General features: G+C 40.4%; 1 protein-coding gene across 5 annotated transcripts in view; it reads right to left on the bottom strand.

The window, feature by feature from the left end:
• The window catches only part of LOC105497868 (thioesterase superfamily member 4), a 53,396-nt gene that overhangs the window by 14,514 nt on the left and 19,962 nt on the right, over positions 1-18,920 (bottom strand). For 4 of the 5 annotated variants that reach the window (XM_071085418.1, XM_071085424.1, XM_071085425.1 and 1 more), the window contains exons 2-4: positions 16,854-17,040; positions 10,796-10,955; positions 9,856-9,966 (exon numbers count right to left, since the gene is read on the bottom strand). In XM_071085418.1, the coding sequence (XP_070941519.1) occupies positions 9,856-9,966; positions 10,796-10,955; positions 16,854-17,040 (458 nt within the window). The remainder of the gene's footprint in view (positions 1-9,855; positions 9,967-10,795; positions 10,956-16,853; positions 17,041-18,920) is intronic. The other variant, XM_071085419.1, reaches the window with a different exon arrangement.

Below are 18,920 nucleotides of genomic sequence, written 5' to 3'. Positions count from 1 at the left end.
TTTCAGAAAATACAAAATAATATAACAACTATAGAGCATAATTTTCTAAATGTAACTAATATTAAGGCACAGATCAATTTGGTTGGGACAGGAAACTGGCTTTAGCTTGTTTTCCTTCATTTAGCTAGAACACTTAATTAGATTTGTATCAGAGGCAGAAAAGTGATAACACAGATAAAAGCAACATTTAAAAAGAAAAAAATTTCTTTTATTATGTTTGTATATGTCTACACACACACACACACACACACACACACACACACCCCCCCACACACCAGCAGACAGGCATAACAAAGCCAAAAGATAACTCTTTGAAAAGACTAATAATCTCTGGCAAGATAGATCAAGACAATGAGAAACAGCATACATAAATACTATTGAGGTCAAAAAGAATATAGATTTAGCTGAATTTTTTTAAAAATTGAGAATATTGTGAATATTATGAATAACTTTATGTCAATACATTTGAAAATGCAGATGAAATAGAAAAAATTTCAAAAATTTATTAAAACTAAGAATAAAACTATTAGAAAGCCTGAATAGTTGAGTAAAGAAGACACTGAGACTCTAAGAGGAAGGAGGAGTCTCACTCTGAAACGAGCTTGGGTCTCTCAATCACTTCATGGGGGTAAAACCCTCACTGACCAGGATAACCACATGGGACTATTAGGTAAACCAAAAAAGCCTATAGGTTTAAAGTAGTGAGATGTAGCAGTTACCCTAGCTAATGTTACTCTAATTTACTATAGTTTTTTTTTTTTTTAAGTTCTTTTATTTTTTTACCTCAAGTTCAATGTGGCCAGAACAGTGGCTTGTAAGGTTCTGATTCTGTAAAATCTATTGAGACTTAATTTATAAGCCAATACATGATCAATTTTTGCAAATGTGTGCTGGGAAAAAGAAAGTGTGCTGTTCTCTAATTATTGGATACAGAGTTCTATGTTTGTCTAATAAACCATACTTGTTATCTTGTGTTGTGGTGTTTAAATTCTCCATTTTCTTTTTTCTTTTTTTTTTGAGATGGAGTCTTGTTCTGTCACCCAGGCTGGAGTGCAATGGTGCGATCTCGGTTCACTGCAACCTCTGCCTCCTGGGTTCAAGCGATTCTCCTGCCTCAGCCTCCCTAGTAGCTGGGATTACAGGCGTGTGCCACCATGCCCAGCTAATTTTTTGTATTTGTAGTAGAGATGGGGTTTCACTGTGTTCGTCAGGATGGTCTCAATCTCTGACCTCATGATCCACCCCTTGGCCTCCCAAGGTGCTGGGATTACAGGCTTGAGCCACCGTGCCTGGCCTAAATCCTCCATTTTCTAATTGTTTTTTTCTTTTTTCGGAGACAGGGTCTCAGTATGTTGCTCAGGCTGCAGCTCAGTGACTATTCACAGGAGTTATCATAGCACACTGCAGCCTCGAACCCCTGGACTAAAGCAATCCTCTGCCTTAGCCTCCCAAATAGCTGGGACTACAGACGTGCACCACCTCACTTGGCTCTGAATTTTTTTTTTTTTTTTTGGTCTGCTTGACCTATCAATAATTGAGAACAGGCTGGGCGCTGTGGCTCACACCTGTAATCCTAGCACTTTGGGAGGCCAAGGTGGGCGGATCACAAGGTTAGGAGACCAGCCTGGCCAGCATGGTGAAACCCTATCTCTACTAAAAATAGAAAAAAATTAGCCAGGCATGGTGGTGGGTGCCTGCAGCTACTCGGGAGGCTGAGGCAGGAGAATTGCTTGAATCCAGCAGGTGGAGGTTGCCGTAAGCTGAGCTCGCACCGCTGCACTCCAGCCTGGGTGACAGAGTGAGACTCTGTGTTGAAAAAAAAAAAAAAAAATTGAGAACAACGTATTGGAATCTCCCACTATATAAAGGTGGATTAGTCAACTTCTCCCTATGATTATATCAATTTTATTTATACTCTTTATTAGATGCATATTGATTTAGAATTACCTACTATTGAACTGAATCTTTTATTATTACAAAGTAGCCTTCTCCATCCCCAATATTACTTTTTTGACAGTTCATTATTTTTCTGATCCCAGCTTTCTTCTGGTTAACTTCTGTGTAGCATATTTTCTCTTCCTTTTAAACTTTTTGGTGTCATTTAAAAAATATGTCTCATATAGTTTCTAGTTTTTTACATTTAAAAATTCAATTTTATAATCTGTCTTTGAACTGATGGTTTGGTCTATTTATAGAGAGTCATTACTGATTTATTTAGACTTATTTCTATCCTCTGATTTAGGCTTATTTGACTTGCTTTTTCTAACCATTTTTTCCTTGCTTTTTAAAAAATTGAGTCTTACTACTTGTTTGATCTTGTACTGTTTTAGATATTATACACTCATTTTCTCTTAATCATTCTCTATACTGAAAAATATGAGGATGTATAAACATTAACTCTGTTCATCTCCTCCCAAACTACATGCTGTTGTTATCCAGTATTTTAGCTGTCCTTTTGTTAATCACTATAATTTATTTATTGTAAATTTTTATTTTTATTATTTTTAGAGACGGGTTCTCCATCTGTCCCCCAGGCTGAAGTGCAGTGGCACACTCATAGCTTACTGCAACCCTTAACTCTTGGGCTCTAGTGATCTTCCTGTCTCAAACTCCCAAGTAGCTAGGACCACAGGCACGAGCCACTGCAACACACCAATCCTCAGAATTTAGACATCAACATTACTTATAGACTCTATTTAGATTTTAGTTATCTACATGTTTACCAATTCATTTGCTCATGATTCCTCCTTTCATCCTCCTGCCTGTTGGGATTGCTTTCCTTCTTTCTAAAGTCTACCATTTAGGAGCTCCCTGGGTGTTGTCCTGCTGTTCCATAAATTCTCTCCATTTGTTTGAATGACAGTACCTTCATTTTGCCCTCATTTTTGAACTTTAGCTGTGCAGAGAGCATGATATTAGATTGACATTTTCTTTCGGCAGATGTTTTATTGTCTTCTGGCTTCTACTGTTGCTATTGAGAGGTTTACTGCCAGTGTAACGGTGCCCTCTTGCTTCTAAAAAGAGTGCTCTACAATGGCTGCTCTGTCTTAGCTCTGCTTTTAAGATCTCTTGGTCTTAAGTATTCTCCAATTTCTCTATAATGTCTCTAGATATACTTTTAAAATCTAGCTTGATATATATTGCTTTCTATATTGTCAATTCATGATTTTCTTTAGCTCTTGAATATGCTGACCCATTATTTCCTTAAATACTGAATCTTTTGATTCTCTTTATTCTATTTGTTCTAGGACTCTAATTAGCATGTTAGATCTTTTTATTTGTCCATTATAGCTTACACTGTCTATATTTTCCATTTCCTTTTTTCTCTGTGCTGGATTCAGGATAGTTTTTTTTTCTCTCTCTCTCTCTCTCTGCTAAACCTAGATCTGAAAATAATTAAAAAGCTTCATTTAGGCCAGGCATGGTGGCTCACACCTGTAATCCCAGCACTTTGGGAAGCCAAGGCGGATGGATCATGAGGCCAGGAGTTCGAGACCAGCCTGACCAACCTGGCAAAACCCCATATCTGCTAAAAATACAAAAATTAGCCGGGCATGGTGGCATGTGCCTGTAATCTCAGTGACTCAGGAGGCTGAGGCAGGAGAATCGCTTGAACACGGGAGGCGGAGGTTGCAATGAGCCGAGATTGCACTACTGACTCCAGCCTGGGTGACAGAGAGACTCCATCTAAAAAAAAAAAGCTTCATTTAACATATTAAGCTGCTAGCTCTAAATATATGAACTGTGATCCTCAAAGTATCTTTTTAAGAAAAGTATTATTGTCTTTGGTTAATGGATGAGGAAACTGAGGCCCAGAGAGGTTAGGTAATTTGATAAAGCTATATGGCTATTTGGTGGCACACATCATCAGTCTGATTCAAAGTTCTGCTTCCCACTTTGCACTTGAGCTTGTTTCATCTGCCAAATGACTTAGTTGAGGTGGGCATGTTGATGTATTTACGGGATATATCTCAATACCACACTAGAACAATGGGTGACTAATTTAGTGTTTTTAGTAATACAACCACCACCACCATCACCGAGCATATGGATCTGATAAATGAACTCTTGATTAAATTTCAGTGGAAGGGGAAAATAACTTGTAGGGAGAAATGAAAGGTTTACTGGACTGTGAGATTATAAAAATCATGAGAGTTTGTATTAGTTTGTTTTCATGCTACTATAAAGAACTACCTGAGACTGGGTAATTTATAAAGAAAAGAGGTTTAATTGACTCACGGTTCTGCATGGCCGGGGAGGCTTCAAGAGACAATCATGGCAAAGGTGAAGGGGAAGGGGAAGCAAGACACGTTTTACATGGTGGCAGGAAAGAGAGAGAGAGAGAGAGAGAGAGCGAGCAAGGGGGGATCTGTCAAATGCTTTTATTTCTTTTCTTTTATTTATTTATTTATTTATTTATTTATTTATTTATGAGATGGAGTCTTGCTCTGTTGCCCAGGCTGGAGTGCAGTGGCACAATCTCAGCTCATTGCAACTCCCAGATTCGAGTGATTGCCTGCCTCAGCCTCCCAAGTAACTGGGATTATAGGCATACACCACAACACCTAGCTAATTTTTTTTTTATTTTTAGTAGAGATGGGGTTTCACCATGTTGATCAGGTTGGCCTTGAACTCCTGACCTCAGGTGATCCACCCACCTTGACCTCTCAAAGTGCTGGGATTACAGGCATGAGCCATGGTGCCTGGCCTGCTAAACACTTTTGAACCATCAGATTTCGTGAGAACTCACTATCACTAGAACAGCATCGGGGAAACTGCCCCCATGTTCCAGTCACCTCTCACCAGGTCCCTCCCTTGACACATGGGAATTACAATTCTAGATGAGATTTGGGTGGGGACACAAAGCCAAACCATATCAAAGTTACAAAATGTCTAACTAAATTTTTAGTGAAAATAAAGGATTTTATTGGGCTTTTTTTTTTTTTTTTTTGAGATGGAGTCTCACTCTGTTGCCTAGGCTGGGGTGCAGTGGCACGATCTCGGCTCATTGCAACCTCCATCTCCCAGGTTCAAGCGATTCTTCTGCCTCAACCTCCCAAGTAGCCCGGCCTTAATTGTGCATTTTAAAGGAACAAGCACCGGGTGCGGTGGCTCATACCTGTAATCCCAGCACTTTGGGAGGCTGAGATGGGCAGATCACCTGAGGTCAGGAGTTTGAGACCAGCCTGGCCAACATGGTGAAACCTTTTCTCTACTAAAAATACAAAAATTAGCCAGGTATGGTGGTGTACACCTGTAATCCCAGCTACTTGGGAGGCTAAGGCAGGAGAATCGCTTGAACCCAGCATGCAGAGGTTGCAGTGAGCCAAGACTGCGCCACTGCACTCCAGCCTGGGTGGCAGAGTAAGACTCTTGTCTCAAAATAAAAAATAAATAAATAAAGGAAGGAAGGAAGGAACAAGCTTCCAGAATGTGTTGGCTACAAATTAGAAACACAGTCCCACAAGATTATTAAAGTGATCTGAGCTTCTGATAAAAAAAATACAGAATTAAAAGCAATTGAAACTCTAAAAAGCAAACAAAAACCAGAAGCCTAGGGATTATCATTTTCCCTTTTCAAGAAAACTATTGAATGCATTTTTAAAGCTTTGTTTTAAATTCTTGCAGTGGAGTCATATTTAGAAGTAACTCCTGTGTTATCTATCCACAAGAATTCACATTTACCCCTCTTGTTCTTACATCAGTCAGGTATCAAAGAAACCTTTCTATATAGACTGCCCACAAGGTGGGGTAGTTATAATAGGAAAATGGAGAGAAAGAAATGACATTTCACAGTTTTTGAGTTTCTAGTAAATTCAGAGGAAAGGTTCTGACCTTTACCAGCCTACCTTTTTATCAGGGTAATCTCTTCAGTTCTTTTTTTTTTTTTTTTTTTTTTTTTTGAGACAGAGTCTCGCTCTGTCACCCAGGCTGGAGTGCAGTGGCCAGATCTCAGCTCACTACAAGCTCTGCCTCCCAGGTTTACGCCATTCTCCTGCCTCAGCCTCCCAAATAGCTGGGACTACAGGCGCCCGCCACCTCGCCCGGCTAGTTTTTTGTATTTTTAGTAGAGACGGGGTTTCACCGTGTTAGCCAGGCTGGTCTCGATCTCCTGACCTCGTGATCCGCCCGTCTCGGCCTCCCAAAGTGCTGGGATTACAGGCTTGAGCCACCGTGCCCGGCCAATCTCTTCAGTTCTATATTTCTGTTCACTTTCAGCTGTGTTAAAATAGTCCTTTAACATATTCACTGAGGTATTTTTTTTGTTTTTAAAAACAATTACACTTTCATTTCCTTTTTTTTTTTTGAGATGGAGTCTCACTCTGTCGCCCAGGCTGCGGTGCAATGGAGCAATCTCGGCTCACTGCAACCTCCGCCTCCTGGGTTCACTGCAACCTCCGCCTCCTTGCCTCAGCCTCCCAAGTAGCTGGGATTACAGGTGTGCACCACCACACCCAGCTAATTTTTGTATTTTCAGTAGAGACGGGGTTTCACCATATTGGTCAGGCTGGTCTCAAACTCCTGACCTCATAATCTGCCCACCTCAGCCTCCCAAAATGTTGGGATTACAGGCATGAGCCACCACGCCTGGCCTACACTCTCATTTCTAAAAGCTTTGTTAGGTTCCGTGGCAAACCTGCCTAATAATTTTATAGTTTATTGTTGTTTTCTCTTTTTGTGACTTCATCTTTTATTTATTTATTTTTTGATGGAGTATCGTTCTGTTGCCCAGGCTGGAGGGCAATGGCACAATCTTGGCTCACTGCAGCCTCCATCTCCCAGGTTCAAGTGATTCTTCTGCCTCAGCCCCCCAAATAGCTGGGATTACAGGCACGTGCCACCACACCTGCGTAATCTATTTTTAGTAAAGTCAGGGTTTTGTCATGTTGGCCATGCTAGTCTTGAACTCCTGACCTCAGGTGTTCCACCCGCCTTGGCCTCCCAAAGTGCTGGGATTACAGGTGTGAGCAACCGTGCCCAGCCTCATCTTTTATTTCTTTAAATATCTCATACTTTATTCATTTATATTGTGTATTTTATTATCATGATATCTTAGATCCCTGAGGTCTAAATCTTATTGTTTCTGTTGATAGTCACCCTTGGTAGTTTCTTTCTTTGTGTATTTGGTATAGGATCTACTTGTTTTGAAGAAGGAATGTCCTTTAGCATTTCTTGTTTGCCTTGTTGCATGAAGAAATAGAATCAGGAGCTTCTCAACTCATGTGTCATGAATGGGTCATTGGCATGCTGAGATACTTACCCTTTCAACTAGCTAGTCATCACTAGTTATGACCTGCTTTGTCTATTATCTTAATGTGCTAGGCACAAGGAAATAATCAAGTGGGATATTTGGATCAGAGGGCTGGAAATTACTTGAAATCATTAATGAATAATTTTGGTTCTTAAAGGAAGTAAGGTAGATTAAGGCATCTGATGATTAATTGACACTGCAAATTATTTTCTTTTTTTTGACACTGCAAATTATTTTCAACTAAAATATAATCCCAGGTTGTTACCTGTAGCATCCTGAATCAAGTAATCATATTAAATTTAATGTTATTATTACTATTATTATGAACCCAAATAACTGTATACAAAAAAACAGAGCCTGATAAATATTAAATTCTAAACTACTTATAAAATCCAATACTTTATTCTGGTCTTTAGTCATCAACTAACAGAAGACAATAGAAGCTGTGTGTTGTAGTGAAAAGTATCAGATTTGGTATCATAAGATGTGAGCTCTAATCCTGACTAAATTGCTCTCTATCCATATGACTTCAGGTAAAACTTCTTTTCAGTATGTTTTCCAATTGTGGGGGACAAATGAACAGCAATGCAACTGACTTTTGTGGATGGTTTATTGGGTGGGACAAGCACTAAGCATAGAGTGTGGCAGGTTTTGTTCCCCATTTTGCACTTGAGTATGTGGAGTATGTGCTTAAGACAAAAACACTTTTTGAAGTAAACCGCAATCTAAATACTTTGTTTCAGCTTGTTTTCAAAGTAACCTTTTACATTTATTTTTTAGGAAGGATGCTGTACTTCATTATTCAACTTTATTTGAACATGGAAAAATATTTTTGAAAACATGGGACATGGAAAAATATTAAAAACTTAATTTTTAATATATTTTTTTATCATGTTAAGAAAACCCAGATTTCTAGAATCTAATTTATAGTCATAACTAATATGAAATATTGACCATCTGTAAATATGTCAACTTTCCCCAAATTAATCTCTAGAATCAATGTAACTGCTATTAAAATCATTAAAAGGAGGTACAATGACAATCTGGGTTTAAACGTTAAAAATCTAAGGCACAACTAGGAATAGAAAGAAACTCTCTCAACATAATAAAGGCTATTTATGAAAACCCTACAACTAACATCATGCTAAATGGTGAAAGACTAAAACCTTTTTCTTTAAGATCAGAAACAAGACAAGGATGCCCACTTTTGCCACTTCTATTTTACATGGTACTAGAAGTCCTAGCCAGAGCAATTAGGCAAGAAAAAGAAATCAAAGGTATTCAAACTGGAAAGGAAGAAGTACAAAGATCTGTTTACAAATGACATGACTTTGTATATAGAAAATCCTAAAGATTCCACAAAAACCTGTTAGAATGAATAAACAAATTCAGAAAAGCTGCAAGATGTAAAATCAACACAGAAAAATCAATTGCATTTCTATACACAAACAATGACTAATCCTAAAAGGAAATTAAGAAAACGATTAAGGCCAGGTACAGTGACTCACTTCTGTAATCCCAGCACTTCGGAAGGCCAAGGCAGGCGGATCACTTGAGGCCAGGAGTTTGAGATCAGCCTGGTCAACAAAGTGAAACACTGTCTCTACTGAAAATACAAAAAGTTAGCCAGGTGTGGTGGTACGTGCCTGTAATACCAGCTACTTGGGAGGCTGAGGCATGAAAATAGCTTGAACCTGGGAAGTGGATGTTGCAATGAACAGAGATCATGCCACTGCACTCCAGCCTGGGCAACAGAGTGAGACTCTGTCTCAAAAAATAATAATAATAAAAATAAATTAAAAATTTTAAAAAATATCAAAGAATAAAATACTTAGGAATAAACTTAACCAAAGAGCAAAAGTCTTATACACTGAAAACCACAAAACATTGATGAAAAAAATTAAAGACACAAACAAATGGAAAGACATCTGTGCTTGTGGACTGAAAAGACTTGGGGGGTGTGTGTGTGTGTGTGTGTGTGTTTTACAGTTGGGGTCTTGTTTTGTTGCCCACCCTGGAGTGCAGTGGCATGATCCTAGCTCACTGTAGCCTTGAACTCCTGGGCTCAAGCAATCCTCTCAAGAAGCTAGGACTACAGATGTGCACTGCTGGGCCCAGCTAAATTTTTAAAAAGTTAATTTTGTTACGTAGTTGATGTTGGTGCTCCACCCAGAGCCCCTTGGATCCTTTCTTCACTTATTTTGGTTATTTTCCCTAGAGTCTGCTTTGTTCAAACACAGAGACCCTTAGAAGTACTTGGAACTTTATGGTCCCTCGGATGGCCCCGATCCCATGACCGATACATGTGAGAGTATGAAGACTCTAGCTCCCTCATCTGAGATAGAGACAATTCTGAGGCATAAATTTCATTCTAGAGCTCCCTTGTATGATCCAGCTAAAGCTATGCTTTGCTGGACTTTTGAGAGTTCAGCCTTGGTTGACTTCTTCATATTCCCTGTCCTGCTTCTCCCACTCCCTTGCTAGTTTCCTCTGGGAGCACTTCTTTAATAATCACTTGAACACAAATTGTGGTCTCAAGATCTGCAACTGGGAACCTGACTTAACAACACATAAGGATAAATAGAGAATTACTATGAATTTACCTTTTATAATTGATGTTGAGATTGGCAGTCACGACGACTCCTCCAGCCATCAATGCACACATACCAACAGTACTATCAATCATGGTTGCAATGGCACCTCCATGAACGAATCTGGTTACAACAGGAGTGGAGGAGAAATGTTTTCAGAAGTTCTGAAGATAGCAAGCCTCTTGAAAGAGAGAAATTATCTAAGCATCTTCACACAATTTATTTATGAAAGGTCCACTTAGCCCATGTTCAGCGTACTGAATGCCAAACACTATTTATGTCCCCAACTTTATTTTGTTCACAGCATAATAGTATAGTCTTAAGTATTTGTAATAAAACCAGAACTTAATAGTAACCAGATCACAAGCAAGCAAAAAGCTAAAATATAATTTAGAACATTTATATTATATTTTTATTATTAGTCAAGTGTGGTGTCATGTGCCTGTAGTCCCAGCTACTCAGGAGGCTGAGGTGGGACGATTGCGTGAGCCCAGGAGTTCGAGGCTGCAGTGAGCTATGATCATGCCACTGCACTTCAGCCTGGGCAACAGAGCAAGACCTTGTCTCACAAAACAAAACAAACTACACATACTCATTGTTTAGAAATTTAGGTAATGCAAATATGAAAAAAAGAAAAAAAAATTTAAGACCCATAATACTACCCACCTAGTCAGTGACAAGCCACTGTTAACACATTAATGATATGCTCTCAAACTATACTGTTGCCCTAGGCCCTATAATATAATGCTCTTTAATATATTAAATATTTAATCAATATTAACAATATAGATAAGATGTTATTTAATAATGTATTATAAACATCTTTCCATGTCAATAAATATATATCTACATGACCATTTGAAAATCTTCATTGTAGTCCATGGACAGGACACATGGTGGCACTGTAAGATAACATTTTTTTAGATCCACACTTTCAGGCTATCATTCTTACCCAGGTGGTCCTTCCAGGTAAGGGCCTCCTTGAAATAAGCAAACCATCCTTTTCTCGACGTCACTGTAGAACATCACGTATTCAAAGCCCAGGCCATCATCAAAGCTTCTGGTGAAGAGCTGGGTCTGTGACAATTGTTCTTCTTTCACAAGCTTTGGGTCTATAGAAAATGAGGTGGATGGCAAATAGGAACCAAGGGTGAGAGAAATGCCATGGCAGAGCCAAGCACTTGTACCCTGCTAGAATCACATGTCAATGGATGATTGACTCAAATGTCCACAGGGTGCAAAATTAAAAGGAATGGGAGGGTCTCAATGAAACAGAAGATAGGATCTTTGCCCTTGTGGAATTAACAGTCCAACTGGGGACAGAGTCAAACAGACATGAAATCAAATCAAAGTACCCACACATGGCAATCAGGAATACAGTATATAAATGCTAACAATATACTGAATAAAATGGTACGGTAAAGACAGAAACCCTTCTTGGAAGAACTGTGGTTTAAATGCAATTTACAGAAAATAAAAAACGTAACAGAAAGGAGGTTTCCCTGGCAGACATGAGTTTAGCTTGAATCAGCAACAGGGTCAGTTCAGCCCAATACTCATGTGATTGTGATTCTAAGCCCCCAAAACTGGCAGTTAGAACTATTAGGGTTCATGAAATCAGACTGTGGGTTGTAATCAGGTTTTTTTTTTTTTTGGACAGAGTTTCGCTCTTATTGCCCAGGCTGTAGTGCAAAGGTATGATCTCAGCTCACTGCAAACTCCGCCTCCTGGGTTCAAGCGATTCTCCTGCCTTAGCTTTGCGAGTAGCTAGGATTACAGGCGCCCACCACCACACCCGGCTAATTTTGTATTTTTAGTAGAGACGGGGTTTCTCCATGTTGGTCTGGCTGGTCTTGAACTCCCGAACTCAGGGATCCGCCTGCTTCGGCCTCCCAAAGTGCTGGGATTATAGGCGTGAGCCACGGTGCCCGGCCATTTACCAGGCTTTAAAAAGAAACAGAACACTTAGATAACAGAACCATATACTCTGGGTAAATAATAGTGCACTTGTTTAGACAATTTTTTTTCACTACAAAATTGTGAGCAAGTTGGGGGAACTGGACTGAGTCAAAATATAGGTCACTTCAAAATAAAGATTGAAATCCATTGCTCTCAAGAAATGGTGCATTTATCCTTTTGTATCTGTTTTAAAATTTAATCCCCCTACTCACCATTCTTTCATATCTCATCATGATTTGCCACATGTAAAACTCTTTCTTTCTATTGAATTTATATTTACAAATGTGGAAAAGGATACAGATAAGAGCATCCAGGAAAAGTGGGGAGAGGGACAGGAAGGATGCCTTTTACTTAGGTCATGAGCATCCCAGGGCAGGCACCCTGTCTTTTAGACCTTGCATACCCAACAAATGGCACAGATGTGCACACACTATATACACTTAAGCAGCTGTTGAGTGAATTGATGGTTTAGAAGGCTGGACAAGGAAACTTAAAGTTGGGGATCAGTATTATGGTGCAGTGGAAAGAACCTTGGCCCGTGAGTTGGGAAAATTAAATTACTGGCCTACCTCTGGCCTAGCACTCACTCTTTTGCACCGTACTTTAACCATACAATGAGGAGATAAAATAAAATGAGCTCTAAGATCTCTTCCCGCCGGGTGCGGTGGCTCACGCTTGTAATCCCGGCACTTTGGGAGGCCGAGGTGGGGGATCACGAGGTCAGGAGATGGAGACCGTCCTGGCTAACACGGTGAAACCCCATCTCTACTAAAAATACAAAAAATTAGCCGGGCAAGGTGGCAGGCGCCTGTAGTCCCAGCTACTTGGGAGGCTGAGGCAGGAGAATGGTGTGAACCCAGGAGGCGGAGCTTGCAGTGAGCGGAGATTGAGCCACTGCACTCCAGCCTGGGCCATAGAGCGAGACTCCGCCTCCAAAAAAAAAAAAAAAAAAAAAAGGATCTCTTCCAACTCTGACATTCCAGGACTTCAGGATAAGATAGGTGTTAAGCGCTTCTAATTTTTTTACTTAGGAGTTTGAAATTTCTAGTCTAGATTATCAGACCTTGAACTTATTTCATAAAAATGAGAAAAATAATGTCTGGGTTGAGTTAAAATGTAGGTCATTTCAAAATAAAGACCAAAAACGACTGCTCTCAAGAGGATGCATTTGTCCTTTGTGATGGTGAAAGAAGTTCGTTGGAAATGTAGAATCTCAGGTTCTACCTCTGACCTTTTGAAGCAGAACGTGCATTTTAACAAGATTCCTAGGTGCTTCGTGTTCATTTTTAAGTCTGAAAGGCAATAGTATTTTAAGAAATGGGATAACACTGAAAATGAGATTTGCATTTTGAATCATTCTAACAGTTGAGTGGAGGAAGGGCTTTGAGGAGGATAAGAATGGAGACAGGAAACTACAAAAATCACAATCACCAAACTTATCTGCTAGATGGTGTGATTTTCTCTAGCAATGCTTAACTACATGAAAGCCTGTTCAAAGTAAAGATGGCAGATGGCAGATGGTTGGATTCATCCAGGGCTGGGGTTTTTCTAGGTTAAGTGGGCTACATAAGTTCAGATAGATGAGGGCTATGGGACCATGAGAAAGTAAAGGATTCAATGAACTCAGAAGGTCTTAATGAAATAATAATTGTTTCTGAGGGGCCTTTGAATAAGTAAGCTGCTGAAAGGAAAAATGCTGTCATCAGAAAACAGGATGTTTAAATGTATGCATTTGGAGGCTGTGTACTGTCTGAAGATAAGGCTCAAGATGTTCATGGGAGTGTGTGCCTGGGGCTGGGGGATAAGAAAAGTTCATGGGTGATGAGGAAGCACATAAACTGAGGAGCCACTGTGTGGATGCTCGAGTTGCTGAGAATGCTGAATGGAGTTGGATAGATAGTGGACCAACTACTGAAATACTCAAACACTGAGGGAGAGGTTGGCAGATGACAGCAACAAGGAGGGGAAGAGGAGGAGGGTGACAAATTTAGATGGTATAAACTCAAAGAAACGAGGGATTTTTTTTTTTTTTTTTTGACAGAATCTTGCTCTGTCACCCAGGCTGGTCTCAAACTCCTGGCCTCAAGTGATCCGCCACTTTGGCCTCCCAAAGTGTTGAGCCACTGTGCCCAGCCCAGAGGGCTTTTTAAGATGAGGGGAAGTAATGGTTTGAAAACAAGTGTGGGTAGCAAAGAGGACCTCAAACTCCTCTTGATTCTGAGAGGGTCAAATTTTAGTCAAGAGTGAATGAGGGTTGGATGAAGAAATGAGCAAAACCATGTAGGAATGGAACCCTGGAAAACATTGACATTTAAGGAGCAAGTAGAAGGAGGAGGGAAGATTGATCTGAAAGGTTTATGAAAGCCAAGAGAAAATGTTTCAATGAGAATAAGACAGGGAGGTCTAGTACAGTAAGTGCTGAAGAATGCACACTGAATTTGGCACTTCAGTCACTAGTAGCTTCAACGAAGGCATTTCAGTAGAGCTGTTAGGGTAGAAGCCAGATTGTGCTGGAGTAAGGACAGTCAGTTGTGTGATATGCTAACAGTTGGAAGAGAACTAGTAATACAAACTACACATTTTTCCTCTTCATTTATAAAACAGAATAATTATTCCCTTGAGATATATCAGAGATTCTGCAAAGAATCTTAAGAGCTCTATAATTTTTCTTGATTAGTTTTATTTTTGTTTTATTAATTCCTTCGCAAATACTAAAGTATCTACCATGAGGAAACTGAGGCAAAGAAAGGTAAAGTGCCTTGCTCAAAGTTGCACAGCTTTAAATTGTGGAACCAGAATTTAAACCCAGGCACTAAATTTCAATCATTTAATTAAGAAGTTGTCAACTTTTGGATGGTCTCTAAAGCTGAGAGACTGCATGAGATTACCAACGGAGTGTGGAGAAGACAGGAGTACTAAGGATTGACACTTGAGGGCACCCTAACATGAAGGGTTTGAGAATGGGGAGGAACCAGCACAAAAAATTGAAAAGGAGGGACCAGTGAAGTGGAGAATGTGGTGTCCTGGAAATTACGTTCAAGTAGAAAGGAGTCACCAGCTGTGCCAAAAGCTGAGAGGTTAGTGGACTCAGCAACATGAAGGTCACCGGTACCCTTGGCAAGAGCTGTTTTGAGGGAGTGGGTTCAAGATAGGCTGGGCACAGTGGCTGATGCCTGTAGTCCCAGCACTTTGGGAGGCCAAGGTGGGGCAGATCACTTGAGGTCAGGTGTTCGAGACCAGCCAGGCCAACATCGTGAAACCCTGTCTGTACTAAAAATACAAAAATAAGCTGGGTGTGGTGGCGTGCACCTGTAATCCCAGCTACTTGAGACGCTGAAGTGGGAGAATCACTTGAACCTAGGAGGCGGAGGTTGCAGTGAGCCGAGATCATGCCACTGCACTCCAGCCTGAGTGACAGAGCGAGACTCATTCTCGAAACCAAAAAAACAAAACAAAACAAAACAAACAAAAACAAAACAGAGAGAGAGACTGGGAAGAGAGAAATGCAGTTGTGGCATATTTATATGTTGACAAGAAACATCTAGCAGAGATGGATGTCCTTCAGTAGGCCAAAGAAAATGGAATGTAGCACACAAATGGAAGGCTGGGTCTCCCTGAGAGTGTGGATGGTTCACTTATAGCAGGAAGAAGCAGAACATCAGGCACAGATGCAGGGAGGAGGATATGTGAGGCAATGGGAGACTGGAAGTTCTCTTCTGACTGCTTTTATTGCCTCTTAGTGAGATAGGAAGCGAGACCAACTGAGGGTGAGAAGGGAAAAGAAAGTATCAGAGGCATAAGAAGAAAGAAAAAGGCAGAAAATAGTCATCCAGTAAGGGAGGAGAGTGAATAAACTAGGGAAACATGAAGGATGGTTGTTGGGCAATATTAAGAGCCTTCTTTTTCTTTTCTTTTTTGTAGGGGGGAGACAGGCTGTTGCCCAGGCTGGAGTGCAGTGGTGCGATCTCAGCTCACTGCAACCTCTGCCTCCTGGATTCAAGTAATTCTCCTGCCTCAGCCTCCCACATAGCTGGGATTACAGGTCCCTGTCACCACGCCCAACTAATTTTTTTTGTATTTTTAGTAGAGACGGGGTTTCACTATGTTGGCCAGGCTGGTCTTGAACTCCTGACCACAAGTGATCCGCCCGCCTCAGTCTCCCAAAGTGCTGGGATTATAGGCATGAGCCACAGTGCCTAGCCCAAGGGCCTTCTTAAAAGTCAGTTAAAAAAAAAAAAAACACCACCACCTAAAGATGTGTTTGGATGATTAAAAGATAATGAGTAACTCAGAAATATCTGTGAATAATTCAATATACTATAATGACAGACATCTCTCATTACACAGTTGGTAAAACCCACGGAAAACATAACACAAAGAGTGAACCCTAAAACAAACTATGCACCTTAATTAAGAGTAATATATCAATATTGGCTCATCAATTGTAACAAATACACCACAGTAATAATTTGAGATGTTAATAACAGGAGAAATTAGGGGTGGGGAGGGGATGAAGGGTATATGGAAACTCTCTGCACTTTGGGCTAATTTTTCTATAAAATTATAATGCTAAAAAAGTATATTAGTAAAAAAACACAGAAGGATAGGAAGTGCAATGTGTGTGTTTTGGGTGTAGGGTGGGTTGCCCTGGGGATTTAGATACTGGGAGATGTGGGTGTAACCTGAGTGTTCTGAGCTTCTTAGGGTGATATAAACAAACATGGGATAAAGGGCGAAATGAGATTAGATGATAGCCTCAAGACATAGAGGTGATGAGGTTGTAGGAGGGTGGAAGCTCTCTGGGGCCCTTTCTTCACTCTTGCTAATGGTGATAAGAATGCCAGGGTGGGAGCAGTCTTATTCTTGACAATAGGCTTTATGCACTCCAATCTGCAAAATTTATAGTGATTTCTGGTCTATAAAACTGGTGACTATAGAATATAATCCTGCATTATACTCTTTCTTTTTTCAGGTAGTAACTAGTACTTCATTCTGTTCTTAGTTTTATATTTGATGCTCAGATATATTAATGAGAAAGTGGCTGTTTCTACCAAGCAAATGGGTTTTGAAGTCTTGAATCTTTTCAGCAGGTATACGTTTATATGAAGGCAAACGTTTCCAGGAGCCGTCTTCACATTTCTCCATAAACTGGTCAAAGAGCAGTCTTAGGTCCTTGTTCCAGCTGGGGTTGGGGACAGAATAATCCTTAAGAATGACTTCCTCAGAAGAAAATGACCTCTAAAAGACAGAAGAAAAAGAAGAGTGAGTAATGGGAGGTGCACTGTATTTCATAACATATTCTCCCAATTTCTAAGACTATTTTGCTGCTTTCTTCTCCCCATAAGCTTGTCACTTCAAAATGGAAGGGAATTTCAGGGATCACCTGGTCCAACCTCCTTGGGAAAATGAGAGATTGAGAGAGGGAAAATGATTTGCTCAACATCACTCAGCGAGCTATTGACAGGGCCAGCATTATGCTCAGGTCTGCTGATTCCATTCTTTTTTTCAAACTTTAATCAAGCACAGGTGAGCCCAAGACACTGGAGATGGAGGTGAAGAACAGACATTATCTTAAATGTTAAAAGCTCTTCCAGTGGCTATGCACAGGAAGTCAGGGGATAAGGGAGAAGTATTCATCTAGGATTAGGGGTTCAGGAAGGGGTCCTTTGACTTGAATATTGATTAGATAAGCAGAAATTAGCCAGCTGGAAAAAGTATTACAGGCAAAAAACCAAACCAAAACAAAACAAAAAGAACACTGGAATATAGTTTGGATGTGTGTTCCCGCTCAAATCTCATATTGAAATGTAATCCCCAATGTTGGAGGTATGGCCTGGTGAGAGGTGAATGGATCATGGGGGTGAATTTCTCATGAACGGTTTAGCACCACCCCTTGGTACTGTCCTCATGATAGTGAGTTCTCATGAGATCTGGTTGTTTAAAAGTGTATAGTACCTCGTGCCTTGCACTCTTGCTCTTGCTGTGTCCATGTGAAATGCCTGCTCCCACTGTGCCTTCTGCCATGACTGTAAGTTTTCTTGCTTCCTTTTCTTTTTTTTTTTTTGAGACAAAGTCCCACTCTGTTGTCCAGGTTGGAGTGTAGTGGCGCGATCTTGGCTCACTGCAACCTCCACCTCCTGGGTTCAAGTGACTCTCCTGCCTCAGCCTCCCAAGTAGCTAGAGTTACAGCCTCACCACGCCCGGCTATTTTTTGTATTTTTAGTAGGGATGAGGTTTCACCATGTTGGTTAGGCTGGTTTCAAACTTCTGACCTCAGGTGATCTGCCCACCTTGGCCTCCCAAAGTGCTGGGATTACAGGAGTGAGCCACTGTGCCTGGCTGACTGTAAGTTTTCTAAGGCCTCCCCAGCAGCCAAGCAGATGCCACCATCATGCTTCCTGTATAGCCTATAGAAATGTGAGTCAATTAAACTTTTCTTTATAAATTACCCAGTCTCAGGTATTTCTTTATAGCAATGTGAGAACAGCCTAATGCAGTTTGCAAAAGAGGCATGAAACAGTTTTGAGGGGCCTTATTACAATCATATGAAGGAGGTACTATTTATTATCCTCATTTTACAGATGATAAAATTAAGGCCTAAAAGAAGTTTGGCATTATTAGGGTACAAGAGTGGAGCAGATGGCTGCAGAAATGCATGTAAAACCTTAATACTAAGCTAACTGGCTTGAATTTTATCTGCAGTGCTCTCTGAGGGATTTTAAATGGGAGTAACATGATTAGATCTTTCCATAACATAAAAGATAGTGGGAGTGTCCAAGATTGAAATCAGAGGGCCCTATCTGGAAGCTACTAGGGTAATTCAGGTGAGAAATGATGAGCGCAGGAAGCAGAACTTGGTGGGTGACTATTTGGATAAGGAGGGTAAGGGAAAAAGAGAAGTACAAGACCCAGTCCCAGGATTCTGAATCCTGCAATGAGGTGAATGACAGAGCCAATTACCAAAAAATATAGGAGAAAGTGGAGTAGGCAGCTCAGGGGAAAGTTCTTGGTGTCACAGTAACCACAGCTTCCATCCATCTATTTCTGTAGCACCAAGCACTGCTATTACTCCAATGCCCAGGCAACAACTAGAACATTACAGGGATCCTAGAGGACCT

This window comes from Macaca nemestrina, chromosome 1 (assembly GCF_043159975.1).
Source record: "Macaca nemestrina isolate mMacNem1 chromosome 1, mMacNem.hap1, whole genome shotgun sequence".
Classification (NCBI taxonomy): domain Eukaryota; kingdom Metazoa; phylum Chordata; class Mammalia; order Primates; family Cercopithecidae; genus Macaca; species Macaca nemestrina.
Note: the sequence above shows the minus strand (reverse complement) of the source record. Positions and strands in the feature narration are given on the sequence as shown.